Below are 19,631 nucleotides of genomic sequence, written 5' to 3' on the forward strand. Positions count from 1 at the left end.
AGCCGTAAATGGAACCGTATGGGATGGACCCTAGATTTCCATCGATGTTTTTGCGTTTCAATCGCTTTATTTCCCTGCTGCGATGCTACCTTTTACTCTTGTTCTTTCACATACCTCCCCGATTGTTCGTCGGCCTACCTGCTTTATTGCTTGCCTGCTTCCCTACCTGCCTGCTTGCCTGCCTGTTTGCCAGCCTGCTTTCCTGCTTGCCTGCCTGTTTTCCTGGCTGTTTGCCTGGCTACCTTCCTCTCTCTCACCCTGCCTAGAGCCAATCCCCTTTTTGTGACGCATTCTTACTCACACTTCAAAATTTTCCTCGTTTCCCTCGATGCAGCCGAAGGAGCGACCGACAAAATCGACCAACCGACCAGACCAGCAAACCATCCGCCCGTTCCATCTTTCTGAACCAGAAACATAGAAGCTGAAAAGGAACCGAAAAATATTTTTTAAAAACAGTTTCGTTTGAGACATCAAGCTGACTGCATGTCTTTTGGGAGACGAGTTCGCAGTAGAGTGGATTTTTTTGAATGTGGCTAGATTTTCTCTAGCATCGTAAGCGTCTTACAATAAAAGAACATACACTGAAGAATAATGTGCGTGTATAGTGCGTGAAAATACGTGAGCATAGATAACTTAACGAAGAAACCCCAGCCAATCTAGGATTCAAGTGAAAAGCACATATCACGCAGTGAATTTATTTTTGAAAATTATATGTGTTATTGTTCTTGAACCAAGATGTCTCAACACTGAAAAAGGAACATTAATATAACTACTATCAAACGCAATGCCAGCAAAGATACGCCTATGTGCAAGACGCCTGTGGATGACTTAAGAGCGTGGTTATTAGTCTAAATAAACAAAGGTTTAAAATGTTAGGTTAAAAGCATAATTATAGATTATGCAGTGTATCTGTGACTCCAATGTAAAGCTAACTTCTAACGATCGAAAAACTAGAGTGTATCTATTGCTTTAACTAGCTGAGTGAAAAAATGCCTGCATTTTTCATCATTGGCTATTTAGTAGCTCTTACAAATCTTGCTCTCTGATTAACACTGGAGCCATCAATCAAAAGATGACGGGGAAACTCAATCTGAACGGAACTGTGTAAACTGGTTTTAGGAAACTGTTAGCCAAACCTTATAGATGATTTTTTAAAACCGTGATTTTAAAAAAGGATTACAATGCAACGCAATTCAAAATGTGTATGGTGTTTTCGCGTTGAATGAAAAATTCATTGTACGATACGTATACGTATACGTGTATAGATATTAATATCTATGTTGAGTTTGCGTAAAAAAACACGAATATCTAAAAAGTTCATACACACTAAGATGGGAATGTGTGCTGATATAAACAAATATATATATATATATATATACATATATATATATATATATATATATATATATATATATATATATATATATATATATATATATATATATATATATATATATATATATATATATATATATATATATATATATATATATATATATATATATATATATATATATATATATATATATATATATATATATATATATATATATATATATATATATATATATATATATATATATATATTTATATATATATATTTATATATTATATATATATATATATATATATATCTATATATATATTTGTTTATATCAGCACACATTCCCATCTTAGTGTGTCCTCCTAAATGTTGCGTAACTCCTTCCGCGGTTATACACTTACACACTTTCGAGACTTAACGGAGACGGATGTTTATTTCAGCCCTGATTAGCCCTGGGGCAATATACAAACATACATAAATGCATAGCGATATATAGATAAATAAAGAACTGAATTAAAGAAAATATTTTAAATATTCATATAGGTATATATAATATACATATACATATATATATATATATATATATATATATATATATATATATATATATATATATATATATATATATATATATATATATATATATATATATATATATATATATATATATATATATATATATATATATATATATATATATATATATATATATATATATATATATATATATATATATATATATATATATATAATAATAATATATATATATATATATATATATATATATATATATATATATATATATATATATATATATATATATATATATATATATATATATATATGTTTGTGTGTGTTTGAGAGAGAGAGAGAGAGAAAGAGAGAGAAAGAGAGGGAAGCGAGAGAGAGATAGAGAGAGAGAGAGAGAGAGAGAGAGAGAGAGAGAGAGAGAGAGAGAGAGAGAGAGAGAGAGAGAGAGAGAGAGAGGGAGAGAGAGAGGGAAAGAGAGAGTCTAAGTGTTACATTGCGTTTATACATGTAGATATGGATCATCATGCGGTTCTCATTTACCCGTTCCTGAACGTATTTTGAGTTTTTTATTCTAACAGTCTTTCCTGTGTTTGTTTTTATTAATTTCAGCCTTTCAAACTACAAGCCGTTTTCAAAACCAGCAAATCGCACTCTCACAACATTACTTTAACCAACGTTTAGCGATATCAAGAAGCCAGGACTTTGCCACATTTCGTTTCAGTGTGTATTTGTTTACCAGGTGTAGTGCATATGTGTGGTGTTTTTCCAACTTCTTAAAAAAATATTGTGATTTGTTTACTTCTGTGCTTTTTTCTTGACATAACATGTGAGGTTGCAGTGGTTATTGCTCTTCAAGCCATTCAGATTAGTTTCCTGAATAATACTTAAGTACGAGTACAAAGTTCAACCTTACATCATTATTTAAGTGTGTTTAACAATCAACTGTTACTGATCATAAACAACTATCAAACTAATTATTTAATGCCTCGGTAGAAAGCGGTGCTTTCTCGAGTAAACGCAAAATAAATATCAACATTAACGACAAAAGCAGCAATATCATTGTACAATCACGTTCTCCAGTATAACATCAGCATCATCCAATGCATCTACCGGCGGCTACTAGCAGCGACTGCCAAAGCCCATCGATGCCAACCACAATCAATGACATGTTTGCTAATCTGCACGAGATGCTTCAGGAGTATCACGGCGAGCTTGTGCAAACAGGATCACCCGCAGTTCTCTGCTCAGCTTTGCCAACGCACTGGCGTTCCAACAAGAGCTTACCATGTGCGTTTAAGGTGATTGCACTAGATGATATCCAAGATGGCACGCTCGTGACTATAAAAGCCGGCAATGATGAGAACTTCCACGCTGAGCTTCGTAACGCTACTGCCGTTATGAAGAACCAGGTGGCAAAATTCAACGATCTTCGATTCGTCGGGCGATCTGGGCGCGGAAAGTCGTTCTCGATCACCATAACAATTAGCTCGTACCCTTGCCAGATTGCTACCTATACAAAAGCGATTAAGGTGACGGTAGATGGACCACGCGAGCCCCGATCCAAGCAAAGTAAGAATTATTCAATGTTTCAATTCAATGAAAAAATCAATGTTTGAGTTGTTTTAGTTTTAGTTAATTTGAAGACATTACAGAAGTTCCGCCACGACAAATAGCAACATTGTCGCCACGTAATAATGCACAGCTTTGTTCCACCTGATTTTATCTGGACAGTTATGTACAAACATTTTGCATTGAAGAATAGGTCTGTTTGAAATGAGTTACGGATTTTTTTTTTTTTGTTCCGGAATAATCCAAAGAGGCCGTATTGCTGGGTTACTAAGTTACCATTCGTGATGAAATACTTACATTGAAACTAAAAAAATCAAATATCTCTGAATCATCTTGATAGAGAAAGTTAAAAATTAGCGTTGGTTATTAAATGTAACAAAAAATCGTTTTCAAAAATTTTAGGCTAAAATAATCTATAATCTAATCTATTCTACGGCAAGTTTGACGTATAGACGTGTATATGGAGTGTTTACATGATTTGAACCGGTAAATGTAAACTCCTTACGAAAATGACTTGAATCAAACACACTTATGTGTTGGTGATTTTTATTAATTTAAACATTTTGATATTGTTTTCAAGAGGATGATTGATTTGTAAATTGTAAATTTTATTTTCCTTTTAAAACTGCTAGAAACGAGATTTTGTTAATTAAATAATCTTTGACGAGATGGTGAGAATAGCAATCAAACCGTTGTTAAAGAAACCAGCGCGTCTATCAACTAGCCCATGTGTCTCCAAACTATTCAGTTAGCGAACTGCTTTGCAAATAACGTCGTTTAGGGACAATTTGACATTAGCTTTAGCTTACGGTTGAACGTTTTGCTTAATGTTTGTCTGAAAAAGAAATAATACCTTTGATTAAAACAGTCAACCTTGTTGACTAAATATTTTGAACTTTAAAAAGTCATTGCAGTCCGTATGATAGGTTCTTATTTGACCGGTCATCGGGCCCAAGGGTCATATTTGGGAAACCCCTAAAAAAGAGCACCATGTCGTTTCCGGTGGATAATAAAAACAATTAAATTTCGAATGAAAAAAATCAGACATATAATCAGACAAACATTCAATACAGTGGGTTTCCCGTTTACAACTACAGTATTTTATGTAAATGTATTTTCTCGAACGTATTATTACATTAAAATAAAATCTCTTCTTGTTTGTTTCGAACAGATTTCACCTACGGTCACCCAGGACCATTTAATCCTTTCATTCTGAATGCGGGCTGGCTTGATGCGGCTTACATGAACTACGCATGGTCCGACTACTTTCGTCAACACCAACAGCAGCAAGTGATGCAGGTGCCACCATCATCAGCTGGTCCTCTACCGGCATCTGTTGGATGCCACGACAAAGGTATGGCTCAATCTGTTTTGAAATAAATTTAGTATCCTTTAACATTAATATCCTTTGAAATAAATTTGCATTTGTGAATGAGATAGGCAACATTTATATCCTTTGAAATGAAAATCTGCTACCCTAGAAATATAGGGATTCACACTTTATCTCACGATCGCAGGACACTTTCCTGAATCGTTCTTAACACTTTAACACTCTGATCGTTGGCATTTTACATTGGCTTTATGCTCCAAACACAGTACAAGATAAGAGAGCGTATAGAGCTTTTTTGTTGGCTTAGGATCATTCGCTCTCATTCTAATTCTCAGAGACAATGCCGCTTCTGCAATATGCGCTCTCTCTTTCTTCCCGATGCAATACTTTTTGCTGCTATGGAGTTGCTGAGAGAACAATTACAGAAAAAGAGAGTGAAAACAGCCGTTGATCGAAAACGATTCTCGCAGCGCTAAGAGTGTTAAGCGCCGCGTTATATAAAAGTGTATGGCGGCTTTGCTCAAGGCTCAGCTTCGTATCTAACGCTCAGTGATTCTCAAATTCGCTCAGTGATTAGAACAAATGAGAGGGGAAAGAAACGAGAATGACATGCGCTACACCGCTTATCGAATGACACAAAATAGTGATAACAGACGGATGAAAAATTGCATGGTAAAAATATTAGGCCACGGGCCATGGGGATTCTCAACGCTCATTTTCTCAGGCACTCATGAGTGTTTTTGAGAAATCCTCGTTCTCAGCGTTTGTCGAATCGGAACAAAATCGGTTTTGAGAATCTTTGAGAATCTTTGAGAAAGTTGACGATGCAGCGATCGGCTAACTGAAATATGAAGAATTGTGCTATTCGTTTATCGGAAATCACTTTGGAAAATGTATTCAATGTTTATAATTGAAAACGTAAAAAAAAATGCGATTAAAACCTGTTTTTCTATTTAAAGCTCTAAATAAAGCTTGAGTGTCTATATCAGTTTCTCAGAGTGAGAAAAACTGACGACGGCCACGGGCTTGAGTCGGAGAACAAGTTTTGAGTGCTTGAGAAACTTAAATGAGTGCTTGAGAACGTTTTCTCAGCTTGAGAAAGCCCCGTGGCCCCGCGGCCGAACAAAATCGGTTTTGAGAATCTTTGAGAATCTTTGAGAAAGTTGGCGATGCAGCGATCTAACTGAAATGTAAGCAATTGTGCTATTTGTGTTTCGATAATCACTTTGGAAAATGTATTCAATGTTTATAATTAAAAAAATGCGATCAAACACTTATTTTCTATTTAAAGCTCCAAATAAAGCTTGAGTGGATTGTTCAGTTTCTCAAAGTGAGAAAAATTGACAGCGGCCACGAGCTCGCGTCTGAGAACAAGTTTTGAGTGCTTGAGAAACTTAAATGAGTGCTTGAGAATGTTTCCTCAGCTTGGGAAACCCCCGTGGCACCGCGGCCGAACAAAATCGGTTTTAAGAATCTTTGAGAAAGTTGACGATGCAGCGATCGGCTAACTGAAATATGAGCAATTATGCTATTTGTTTTTCGGTAATCACTTTGGAAAATGTATTCAATGTTTATAAAATGCGAAAAAAAATGCGATCAAAAACATATTTTCTATTTAAAGCTCCAAATAAAGCATGAGTGGCAATATCAGTTTCTCATGGCCACGGGCTCGCGTCTAAGAGCAAGATTTGAATGCTTGAGAAACTTAAATGAGTGTTTGAGAATGATTTCTCAGCTTGAGAAAGCCCCATGGCCCCGCGGCCTTAAAAGAATAATTGAGCGTTTCCAGTCAAATATGTTAATATAATAAATATGTTTTGTAAAATTTATAATGCTCTCACAAATAATATAAATTGAAATAAATAATTTATGCATTAAATCGTTTTAAAAGCCACTACAATTTGTTCCAGAGGTTTGTGGTACTCGACTGTGGAAGTGGAAAGAGGAAGTCAAAGATTTCTGAATTAAAAATGAATCTACAAAAATTGATCAACAACTTGTAAGAGAGGTGTGTGGGATACTGATTTTGGCTCGTTTCGGTCACATTATCTCACACGACCGCTTAGTACGCGTAGTGCTTGATATGTCACTTACCTATTTGGCAAATCTTTACCCTCGTGGACGGCCTAAAATAATTTTACAGACTGTGTCGTTGGTCTCCATGCACATAACATGGCCAACCATCCAAACTCTAGTGAGTTTGTTACTCGTCCTCGTCCTCGTCCTCGTTACTCGTCATTGTATCGATTCCATTGTCCCTTCACAAAAATATAGCCAAAATATCGCATTGAGCATTCTCCTCTCCAACAGGACATATAAATTCCAGGTGTTTGTGAGAAATGGTATTACAGAGATTACCAAGATAATTCGTCTTCATAAAAGAGTTATTGGTCACCGTGAATACTTATTTAGGCGACGTAAATTCTCCATTAGCCTCTCTCAGTTCTATTCGGGCCTCATGGAACATGAATCGGGAAAAGTAAAGAACCAAAGTGGCCTACTCAATATCGATATTCTGCTATTTCTTATGCTCAAATTAACGCTTCGAGTTGTGGCGTCATTACCGCTGCTAAATAAGTAAACGCCGTTTCCACTTCCTGATAAGTATGTTCTTGTTTCATTTATGACCTCCCAGCCAAGCGAACGCAGTGATGTAGACACTTCTCTATAGTTTTTTTTTTCTCTTCAGTTTCCCGTGGAACATCTTGTCGTTCAGGGTCGGCCGCCAATTTGTGCTTTCTTTCGATGCTCTGATTGATGTCTAATAGTGCCAAGATGTTGTAGGTGCCGGAACGATCATCCACCGTATTCGATGCATAGGGGTGCCGTGCTTTAATCGCGCCCGCCTCGGAACGAGGTTGCTTCACTTTTTGGTCATCCCGGTTAAAGTTAGACTGTAAGCGCTTTCACATTTTGGCTGGTGAAGTTAAATTCTTTAAAAATTTACAATTTTTGTCCATGTTTCTTCAAAGCAATCTTTAGGAAAAAGGAGGTTTGTTCGCTCTGGTCTATGATGTCGTAGGCCACCGTGAAATCGATGTTGGCGCTTTCGGCACTTCTGGAGAATCTGCCGAAGAGTAAAATTTTATCGGTGGTGAATTTGCCTCTCACAAACCCAACTTTGTAGCTGCTGATGATTTTTGTGGCAAAGCGTGCATCTGCAGAACTAGATTTTGGACAGGATTTTGTAGGCGGCATGGAGGACTGTGATGGCTCGAAAATTTGAGGATTCCAGCATCTCTTTTTGTTGATGAATGACACCCAGCTTCCACTCCTTCGGTAGTTCTTTATGCTCCCAGATTCTCACGATTAGCATTTCGTGCTAATCATACATTTCGGTAATTCTTTTCGACCCCATCTTGAAGAGCTCGACCGCTTGCTCATCGCTAGCAACACTATTGCAACGTTAACAATAGGCTCTTTCTTTCACACGGTAATTTATAAAAACAATCAAACTAACAAACGCAACGTTCTTTAAGCAGTCTTCGTTTTTAATTTTATTTAGACGCTAAAAAAAGACTGTCTCCGGTTTCAATGAAAAATAAAATAAGATGCTTATCTTATCCACGTTCGGGAGTAATCGGCACGAACAATCCGTGTTGCATCCCACTCTACACCATATCAGTAGCGCAGTTAGCTGCTTACAGGGTTTTCCAAGCCACAGGAGTCGACGTCATAGAAACTGCATAGTGATGGGATGGAATTTTGAAATAAAAAGGTGTGGGAAAGCTGGGTGTGTCCAATACGAAGTCGTGATAGGATTCTCTGGTCTTGATGTTATGGGTGGTCTCTCCATGGTTGTGTTGTGGTCTTGATGGTTCTCAGGAAATAGCGGCCGCTGCTAACCCAATAACCATTCCAACTATTGATGATGATGGTTTTGCTAAGGCGAATGAAATCACGACGTGGAAGAGTGTTATGGCAGCAGGCCGGGGTATTACGTCCTGTGTTGGCTAGTTGCTCTGCTATTTTGTTTCCCTGAATAGCTGTGTCGCCAGGAATCCAGCAGAATGTAAATTAGGTTGGTTGGCCACCAGACCTTGAGAGTCGCTAAAGTAGGCCAAATTGATGCGTGAGCTTTAAAAAATAATCAAAAACGACTTATGAAAATAATACGAAACGTTCAATATGATGTGAATAATCAAAATTCAATACGTCTTTACAATACAATGGAACCCCTCATCACGAGTATAATCCGTTCTAAAAATCACTTGTTATGGAGGTTCTTTTTCATTCAATTAGTATAAAAAGTGAAATAATTAGTTTCATGTCAAGTCATGTGCAGGTAAATAAGACTTAGATCATTTAGAAATTCTGTAATTTGTATTGCGTGTATCTATTTTCCCTTAATCGAATTGACAATTTTATTTGAATGAATGGTTAAAATTGGTTTTGTTGGAATGTAGTTTAAAATAAAACTTAAAAAATATTGTTTTTGTAAGAACTTCCCGAATTTTACTGTTGATACCGTCTATCACCCGGCGCCCAACTGTTTCAGTTTTTGATCTGGCCAGTAAGTTCAACCAACTCTACATTTGTATGATGTCTTTAGTAACTGCTCCCTTTTTCTCTAATTATTGTTTAATTATTGCCCAATATCGCTCCATTGGGCGAAACTAGCGGAAATTTGTTGGATTCAGACCACGTCCTTGCTATAATGGCAGCTTGCTTGATCAAGCCAAAACATGATCATAATGAGACCTAATAAATTGCAAAATTGGTTTCTTAAAGCACTTTTTTTATACCAATCCGAATTCATGTTCTTATATTCGCCGCAAACAAAGTGGTGTTTTTGCCACATGAGCAGATTCTTTGCCAAATCATTTTTTAAGCAAAATTTTCAGCGAAAATAAATTTTAAACTCTTTTAGACGTTGCCGCGAGCATCGACTTTATAATATTTTACCTCCGGGATTTGTTTTAAATCGGCTTTCACTTAGGTTTTATTATCCATCAAAATGCAACCATGCGGATTGGTCAGTATCTGATCGTACAACTTCAGACCAGTTACTGGCCATTGTTTGTTGTTTGAAGTTTCGTGAAGTTACGGTAAGTCGGACTTGCCGTATAGTAGAGCGGTTGGCGTTAAGATTTTTGACCAAATCGTAGTCCAAGATGTTTGAGTTAGACTGGATTTTCCGAACGACTTTCAATCACATTGAATGATTCACAGTTCCACTCCATCGCCTAGTTTGCTTTTAAAACATTCGTGCAACAGACAGCTTGGGCAAACTTAACCGTTTTGCCAGCTCCCGAGATGAAGCTAATTTCTTAAGCAGATAGTTGTGCACAATCAGATTTCGCTTCTCCTCTTGAATGTCCAATATCTTGAAGCAAAAAAAACTAAATTCCATGAGAATTTGACAACAATTTCTGTTGTTAGCAACACGATTCACAAGATTCCATTTTTGTCCATAGGAGGCACCACTATAATGGAAACAAAGTGCCCCATTTGAATGAATTAACCAAGCTAAATGAACCAAGCTTTAGAGCAGCGATGTCAAACTCATTTGACCCCGCAGGCCAAAATGCCACTGAAAATAATAGCACGGACAGCAGCCTAATTTTTACATGATATGATACAAAATCAAATCGTTAGCCGCTCTTTGTCCTATCTCTGATATTCCATCTTTAGGTATGGGTTTGACCTTTTCCTAAACAATATGCCAAAAAAGCATGAAAGCGTACGTTTTTAATTCCTGTTCCTAATGATTTTGTTCATTTGTACAAGTCTTTTTCTTATAGAAATTGCTTAGTTGGTCGCCAAGTGCCTCGAATGATGGCTTAACACTAAAAAAGTGATGTTCCTAAATTACACACATACATTTTGTATGAGGTTGAAACTAAACCGCAAGTTCTTATAATGTTAATTTTAAGCCATATAGTGAACCATATAATTAATCGTAAAATTTGAAGAATTGTTCATCAAATATGTGTTGCTAACAAATTTAATCATCGTTAAGGGCATATCATATTTTTCATTGAAATTTTAACCATTTTACTAAAATTGGAAAGCGAAATTGAAATCTGAGGTTGGTCTAAATAACCTTGTTTGATTTTATTTCTATGAATATACGTTACTTACTTACTTATCCGGCGCTTCAAGCATCCTTTCGCGCAATTCAGCTTCCATGCTATTGTCGTTGCTGACCTTTGACCCAAGATAGGTGAATTCTAGGACAATTTCAAAAGTGTGTTGTACCTATTTGTACGTCACGCCTTCGTAGTTTCTGATTATTTATCGGTAGGGCCGCAGATGTTGCCACCATCAGTTCGGTCTTTGCCTCGTTTATCTGCAATCCGAGGCTCTGTGCCGCCTGCTCGATCCCTTGGTAGGCTTCTGCTACATAGGAGAGCCGCAGAACAATGATGTCTATAACATCAGCGTATGCCAGGATCTGGGTTGACTTATAGAAGATGGTTCCCGTAGTCTCCACCCTCGAGTCGCGGATGGCTTTCTCTAGCGCCAGGTTGAATAGGAGACCCCTGGCGCAGACCCTTGGTGGTAGCAAAAGGTCCTGAGAGTTTTCCATCCACCCTCACCTGGCAAGTGACGTTGGTCATAGTCATTCGAACTAGCCTTATCAGTTTGGCCGGGATTCCAAAAGAGCTCATAGCGTCATACAGTTTTACCCTGGCTATGCTATCGTATACGGCTTTGAAGTCAATGAAGAGATGGTATGTGTTGTGTTTGTATTCAGTCATCTTCTCCAAGATCTGCCGCATGTTGAAGATCCGATCAATGGTTGATTTTCCGTTTTGGAATCCTCTTTGATGGTTTCCGACTATCTCTTCGACGTGCGGGACAAGGCGATCCTGAAGGATCATGGAGAATTTTTTATAGGCGGTATTCAACACCGTAATACCCCTGTAGTTGTTGCCTAGATAGGTAGATGATGCCGAGTTTCCAATCACAATGCATCGATCCGCTATCCCACACCTCAGTAACAATTTGATGAATCTCGTTTTCTAGTTGTGCATCTCCATTCTTGACCAGTTCAGCTACAATTCGGTCGGTTCCGGGTGCCTTGCTATTTTTCAGCCGACGGATAATCTTTCGTGTTTCTTCTATGCTAGGTGGCAGTAGCATGACACTATCTGCTAGTGGCGCTAGCTGTTCGTTAAACTGATCGTTGAGTAATTCATCAAAGTACTGAGCCCACCGCGAGAGGACCTCTGGCTGGTTACTAACCAGATCTCCATCCTTATTGCGATAGCAGTTTACCTTAGGTACAACGTTGTTTCGGTAACTTGCTATCACTTGGTAAAACTTTCGTGTCGGTCCGTACGCCTCTCTGGTTTGCACGAGTTCCCGCATGTTTTGCTCTTCCCATGCGTGATTCTTGGAGCGGTGAACTCGTTTCTCTTGAACTCGCGTCTGTGCCGTTAGTATTCCTCTGCGCATGCTCGCGTTCTATGATGTTGTTGCATTGCTCGGTATGCATTATTCTTACGTCCGGTCACTTTTCTGCATTCACCGTCGAACCAGCCTGATTTGCTGTTGCCAAAACGTAGTGGGCGCACAGTTTATTATTTTTAGGAACATAACAGTTTTTGCTATTCTTATATTTTTATGCATACATGCATAGAGAGAATTTGGGAAAAACCCGATAAGGTTTTATGATGATGCATGATCTAACAATTCATAGAGAAACCTGGGAAGTTGAAAATATCTACATATTTCAAGAGTCCGAAATTAACTGACACGTACTCTGGAAGCAGAAATGCTTCTACTAATAATTTATAAGTTTTTATAAGTTTATATTGTTTTTTCGGACAGAAAATCTAAGGTTAACTTTAATAATAAACTTTTGCTGTATATCGCTTGTATACAACCCATCATTACTTATTCAAAAAATTGGATTTATTATGCCAATACGCATAAGAAGAAATTACAAATAATTCAAAATGTTTAAAAAAAATGATATTCAACTCACTCCCTAGGTACAGGACAGCATCAGTTCATAGAATTTGCAACATAAGAACTATATTACAATTCATCACTACATTAATTATAATTTATCTCTTAGTCTAGCAGCAACTAATCGAGATATCCCGAAGATATCATCTACATAGACAAGAATAAGCAGAGGGCATGTGATTAAGATAGACATTATTCGTCAATGAGGAACGCCTTTCTTTCGAGTGTATATTTCTAATTTGCTGTTTTTTATGTAGATTGTGTTTTTTTCTGTTAGATATAAAACTGTAGATAATGTGAATTACGTAATGGGGGAATTTTAATTTTATCAATTTGTATATGATAGCTTCATGTAAAATGGTGTCGAAAGCTTTTTCTGAATCTAATAAAATAAACCCGGTTGATTTGTTCAAATTCCTGTTGAGAATAATGGGGCCGTTCACGATTCTATTTTTGTATGGAGTTTGACAGTTGGAGGCGGAAATCATGTAAACATTCCATACAAAACCACACACAAAACTAGCCTGTAATTTTTAGTCTAGATTATTCTACCCTCAAAGCTAGAATTAGATTCGAGGACCTGCACGGAAAATGGCAAAACAAGGTGGTGTTTACGTTTATCCCAAGATGCATTAAAAAGATCTAGCGATCGAATCTAGAATTAACCAAACAAGTTCAAACAAGTTTTCTGGAGGCTTGACGAATACTCTAAACACTCTTAATTCTTCTTCATTCAGAAACAGAAGCGATAACAATCAGCCTTCTAGATTGATACACCTTGGGATAAGCCCACCTGTATACTGTACCCACACGCTGCTTGAAAACTGCTATAGCAAGCAAACAGCTGACAGGCTGAAATTTCAGCCTACCAGTTTAAAACGGAAAGGATGCCAATATCAGCTTTTAGTCTATGTAATTGATGTGCAGTTGATAGGTCTGGCTGGAATCTGTATTGAGATTTAGGTGAAATATTATCAATTTCAGTATGATGGTGCAGTTTATTTGCGAAAAGCGTTTCAAAATGTTGTCTAATTCAAGTATACATGCTTATGGGTCTGTCATTGTTTGGGAGACTTTTATCTTTTCCTGCTTTCACAATAATGATATTTTTTTTTATAGTTTCCAGTTTTGTGGAAAGAAACATTTTTTAAGCAGCTGTTACACACAAGATTTGATATAACTATAAATGTTTTGGGTATGTTTTAATAGCTCTGTCATTCGTGTTATCCGTCCTATAAATTTTTCAAGCTTCAATGTTTTTAACTATTTTGGAAATGTCTGATGCTTTGATTACAGCTGTAGCAGATTTACTGCTAACAATAGGTCATATCCAACTTAAACATCACGTATAGAAATGATAGCAGTCATAACAATCCAATCAATGTCGTAAATAGATATCATTCGAGAACTTGCGAAACTTATAACCAGTAGGTCAACTCCAGCAGAAAACCATCATCCTCAATAAGAACATAAACACTTACGAATTATATAACCGTCAAGCAGGAAGCGCATCACAACGTTTCGCAAATCATAACGCAATTGCTAACCAATTGCGCAGGCTAACCCAGAAAGAACACCCATCAATAAACAATAACGTTCGATCGTTTTTATCCACAAAAACATAACAGGAAACTCGACAGACAATCAGACGAAAGTAGGTCAGTTTAAAATATAAATATATAACAATGTATGGATGACAAAGTGTGTCATCATAGAAAATAATTGGTTATAAATATAGCTTAAACTGATGACGACTTCAGTTCACAGTTTACAGACACGTAGATCACTCGTGTTCTGGTGTATCTCACCTATTTGCAGATTCCGCCGAAGGCTCTGCACAATTTGGTAGTCACATTTGGTTATCAGCTGCTCAGTCGGTTGACCAATCAGCTAAACCCCTTCTTCAACATAAGTACAAGTTTGCTCATTAAACGGTTAATACTCCCGCAGTGTTTTAACGCCGCTTGGAATCCGACCCGTTGCATAAAGTAAAGTTCCGTTGTTCTACTCGTCCGTTGCATAAGTGTAACCTGACCATCCTAACGTGGCAAGCACACGATACGACACAATCGCAATTGAACTAACCTACGGTACGTTCTCGTCTCAATCCCCGCTTCGTTCTGCACTCTTCCAATGCATTCCGCGCATTGACTTACTACACACGGTTCTGGTAAGCAAAGTGCGCGACGAACCTACCACACAACTCTTGCTAGAAAGGCTGCCACCGCGCTGTTGATCAAGTATAAAATTGGAATCTGTTGATTGATCAAGTATAAAATTGGAATCTGTGACATTGATTTTGTTTTAACTGTGTTTTAATTTTGTTACCATGGGTTGTTTGGTGAGCTTTTTCGAAGTGAGATTTATTTGCCTCACATTTTTGTGAAGCTGTGAGTAACAATTATCCGTCGTGTTTTAGAGAATGTATTGCCACCTGACTTTTTTTTGATGATTTTTTAACATTTCCATATCTTGTTTCGATTATCACCCCGTCAGGAGTCTTCTGGAGTCACCCGGAGTCGTTCGGAGTCGTTCGGAGTCGCCGGAGTCGTTCGGAGTCGAACGACTCCGAACGACTCCGAACGACTCCGGACGACTCCGGACGGCTCCGACTCCGGGCGACTCCGGACGACTCCGGACGACTCCGGACGACTCCGGACGATTCCGAACGACTCCGGATATTGCAGCGCGGACCTACCTTCCGGAGTCGATTCCGAATTTATCGGAGTCGGATCGGAGTCGACTCCGTATTTTTGCCAACTTAACCCATCACTAGTGGGTACAGTATCGGACATAAAGATAGAACCCTGGTGTTTTCAATGCACCTGTTGGGACAGGTTTTTGTGTGGTTTGTGTGTTTGTGTTTGTGTGTGTGTGTGTGTGTGTGTGTGTGTGTGTGTGTGTATGTGTGTGTATGTGTGTGAACATGTGTGTGTGTGTGTGTGTGTATGTATGTTTGAATGTGTATTGGTGTGTGTTTGTTTCACAAGTATGTCGTTTCGTATAGATTTGTTAGTAGTTTTTCTGTGTTTTGGGTAAGGTTTTTGATGTAATAAGCAGAACCACCGCCCTCGCGATCAGTGTTTTTTCGATCTATTAACAACTTTACGGTCTTCTTTCGCCGTGGTCTTCTGAGGACGTCCGGTTGACTTGCGCGTTTCGGTTGTCCAAGCGCGTTTCAGTTGTCCAAGCGCGTTTTGGTTGTCCAAACACATTTCGGATGTCCGAAGCGCGTTTGCGACAAAAGTGCGCGATCGTTCCATTACAAACTCGATCGTTTTGCGCTTAATGCCAGCAGCCGCCATTCACTTTATTATATGGCGCTGATCATCGGTACAATGTTTACCTCGACCCATTGTTACTAACATTGCTTGCTTGGACCGTCAAGAACGCGCTGGTTAAAAAGTTGGACACGGCTGATCCCGTGCTCAGCCTGCGTTCTCTTCTACACGTGATGAATTACATCGTTGTAGAGCAGCAAAAAAAAGCGTATGGATAAAAACTATCAATGAGTAAGCGAGTGAGTGTCTACCCATTTAAATCGAGAACAGAATACTGCCGCGCTCATGAAACAAAACGCCCATTGAAAAGAACAACTGCGCGCCAGCTCAATGCACGCACAAAGTTTAACATGTGCACACAACGTTCAACGCAGAGATACACGCAGGCATTTCTATTGCGTGCACTGGAGAAACACCTGTAAGGGAATGCCGAGTTCATTGCTGTTGTGCGCGTGTCCATTTCACATCGCTGCGCATGCACATTCATCAACCAGCAAACCTGCGATTTCTTCCGAGGAACAAGCGCTGCTGTCGATGCAAACTTTAGCTTTTATCCAAGTGCAAACGCACGCTGTCTCACATGATAACACACATTATCAGAATACTTTCCATGCAATATGAAACCATAACAAGCTACGTTTTTCAGACACAAACCCGCGCACTTGCAAATGCACATTAAAAAGCACACTCTCTTTCTACCACACACACACACACACACACACACACACACACACACACACACACACACACACACACACACACACACACACAAACACACACACACACACACACACACACACACACACACACACACACACACACACACACACACACACAAACACACACACACACACACACACACACACACACACACACACACACACACATACACACACACACACACACACACACACACACACACACACACACACACACACACACACACACACACACACACACACACACACACACAAACAAACACACAAACACACACACACACACAAACACACACACACACACAAACACACACACACACACACACACACACACACACACACACACACACACACACACACACACACACACACACACACACACACACACACACACAAACACACACACACACACACACACACACACACACACACTCACATGCACACATACACACACACACACACACACACACACACACACACACACACTCACATGCACACATACACACACACACACACACACACACACACACACACACACACACACACACACACCATTCCATGATACAGTCGTCAACTCGTACTACTCAATGACATGCCCGCAATGGGTTCAAATTTAGAATGGACTGTCTCTCCGTAACAAAACTGAACATCTGGCAGCATCTTCTTCTTCTTTGGCATAACAACCGTGTCAGTCAAGGATTTCCTGCACCCTTACTGGCTTTAACTTTCAGTGACTTGTTGATTACCGTTGATAACAGGATAGTGAGTCCTACGTATGGGGGTACGGTCCATTCGGGGCTTAACTCGTAGGAGTTGACGACTTACCACCAGACCGGCCTATGGTACTGACTACGGCTGCGTGGCACTGGATAACGACGACGACTTCCGTTCGCCGCGGTTGTCAGAAGGCGGTCACCGCGAGCGCCTAAACGTGAGGCTCAAAACAGCCAGTCATACAAAATCATGAAAAAGTCAGCGCCCATGTGTTCCTCCTGAAGTTTACCGAGCCGAACCAAATAGTTGTGTTCGATAAACATGAATGCGTATCAGGTAGCTGAAGTTGTACTGCTTACCTGCCGTATGCCGCTGTGATACTGAGCGAGACGCATAGACAACGCATCAAAAGGACATGTGTAACTGTGAGGAAACTTTTATGTGTCTTTTTTACCTTGTCTTTGCCTTTAGATCCTGATGGGTGAAGCATGTATACCTTTCGGGTACGTTCGTGGTATAAGCCCCGTCCCTCTCATATTAATGGTGAAGATAGAATCGTAAGCAATCGGCTCTGTATACGGACGTGGGATGTCATGTATACGCGGACACTTAGCACTCAGTTTTAAAATAACGTACCATTGAGAGACCATAAGATGCGTGCGAAAAAATGGAAAAAATCTACCTAAAGGGGTCAAACGTTCCCGTTTGTATGGGGAGAAATCCGGGAGTTTTTGCGCTGCGGATTTGGAACTAATTTTGTCTTCGATACAACGTTTTGAATCAATTTTGCTTTAAATGATTGAAGCAAATTGAGCTTAGAGGTATGAAACATTTTGAAAATGTTTTGTGATTTATTTCCAATAAAAATATTGCATTATTGCATTAATATTGCATTAAATATGCATTAAAAATATTGCAATATTGCAAATATTGTGGCCCTGAATATTGCAGATAAAACAATGTAAATAATGTAATTGTGTGTAATGATGATGTGTAATTATAATTTTATAAATAATTTAATTTCTTCTATTTGGCGTAAAGTCCTAAGCGCACATGCCGATCTGAACAGGCTTTCGAGACTTAATTGATTATCACGCAGCCGGATAGTCAATCTTTGCTACGGGGGGACGGTCCATTCGAGGCTTGAACCCATGACGGGCATGGTATTGAGTCGTTCGAGTTGACGACTGTACCACGGGACCGCTCCATTTACTAATAATATACTTAGGAGCACGAAATTTACCCAAGAACGTTTACCTTCTAGAACTGTTAACCTGCAAGAAGTGGGATGATGAGCTGTATATAACAGGTGGGCTGACAATGTTTTACCGAACACATAAACAGCAAAGGTAGAATTAAATCCTTTATTTTGTATTTTGCACCTACAAAATAACGATTTGAAACGATTTGTTTCAAAATTTACAGAAATCTGTTAAACAATTGCTAGATTTTTTAATTTTGATTAGATGTTGTATTCGCTTATTGTTGTTTATGATATTGCTTTTTGAAGGGGCAAACGCTTAATGCTGTTAATGATATTGCTTTTTGAAGGGGCAAAATACAACCTAAGCTTAAATTTAGCTAGATGAAGAGTTTTCGGACACTGCCTCACCAAAATCAACCTCAACCTTTTGGCTCCCACGATCCCTTGCTCTGGGTGGGTCGATTGTTGAATTGTGTGGACGAACTTAACGAGCCTGGAACCACGGCAGCGGCATTGATGAAACGTATACATTTTCGAAATGCGTCGATTGACTGTTATGTTTGCTTTATCAGTCTTATTGAAAGTAAATTTATAAAATAATTTAAGCAATTTCGAGAGGGCTTTGCAGTCTCTTGATTAATAAACATAAACATCAAACATTAAACATTAAACATAAGCTTTAGAATATTAATATGCTTAATTAAAACGTGGTTAAATGAGAACTGAAGACGATGAACACAGAGCGCGCCCAAAAGAGGTGATTATCGACGAAAACATAAAATTTCTCAAAATTATGAAAAACAACCGTACATTGAGGTTGATCCAGAAAACTACCCATATGATATCAATGGTCCTGTTTCGATGGAACGCTTTCAGCGTGGAATACTCCTGTCAAAACTACCGTTTTCCTTGGCAACGGTAAATCGAGCAGAGTACGGCGAATATTTTTCGTGCAATTTTTGCTATCCATTGTAGGCTAGATGGCACAATTCTTGGTTTGTAATCTTTTGACAGATGCAAAGAAAACTGTGTATTTTTTATT

The 19,631-nt window shown here is 38.6% G+C and overlaps 1 protein-coding gene across 11 annotated transcripts in view; it reads left to right on the forward strand.

Moving 5' to 3' along the window:
• Positions 1-383: 383 nt before the first annotated feature.
• Positions 384-19,631, forward strand: part of LOC5666824 (segmentation protein Runt) — a 57,448-nt gene continuing 38,200 nt past the window's right edge. Inside the window, exons 1-4 of one of the 11 annotated variants that reach the window (XM_061647640.1) lie at positions 384-593; positions 2,465-3,424; positions 4,596-4,778; positions 7,444-9,100. In XM_061647640.1, coding sequence (XP_061503624.1) covers positions 2,956-3,424; positions 4,596-4,778; positions 7,444-7,508 — 717 coding nt within the window. In that variant the 5' untranslated portion in view covers positions 384-593; positions 2,465-2,955 and the 3' untranslated portion in view covers positions 7,509-9,100. Of the gene's footprint in view, positions 619-707; positions 863-2,464; positions 3,425-4,595; positions 4,779-7,064; positions 7,408-7,443; positions 9,101-12,788; positions 12,875-19,631 lie in introns of those variants that run through there. The other 10 variants (XM_061647648.1, XM_061647649.1, XM_061647658.1 and 7 more) reach the window with 10 other exon arrangements.

Source organism: Anopheles gambiae, chromosome X (assembly GCF_943734735.2).
Source record: "Anopheles gambiae chromosome X, idAnoGambNW_F1_1, whole genome shotgun sequence".
NCBI classification, from domain to species: domain Eukaryota; kingdom Metazoa; phylum Arthropoda; class Insecta; order Diptera; family Culicidae; genus Anopheles; species Anopheles gambiae.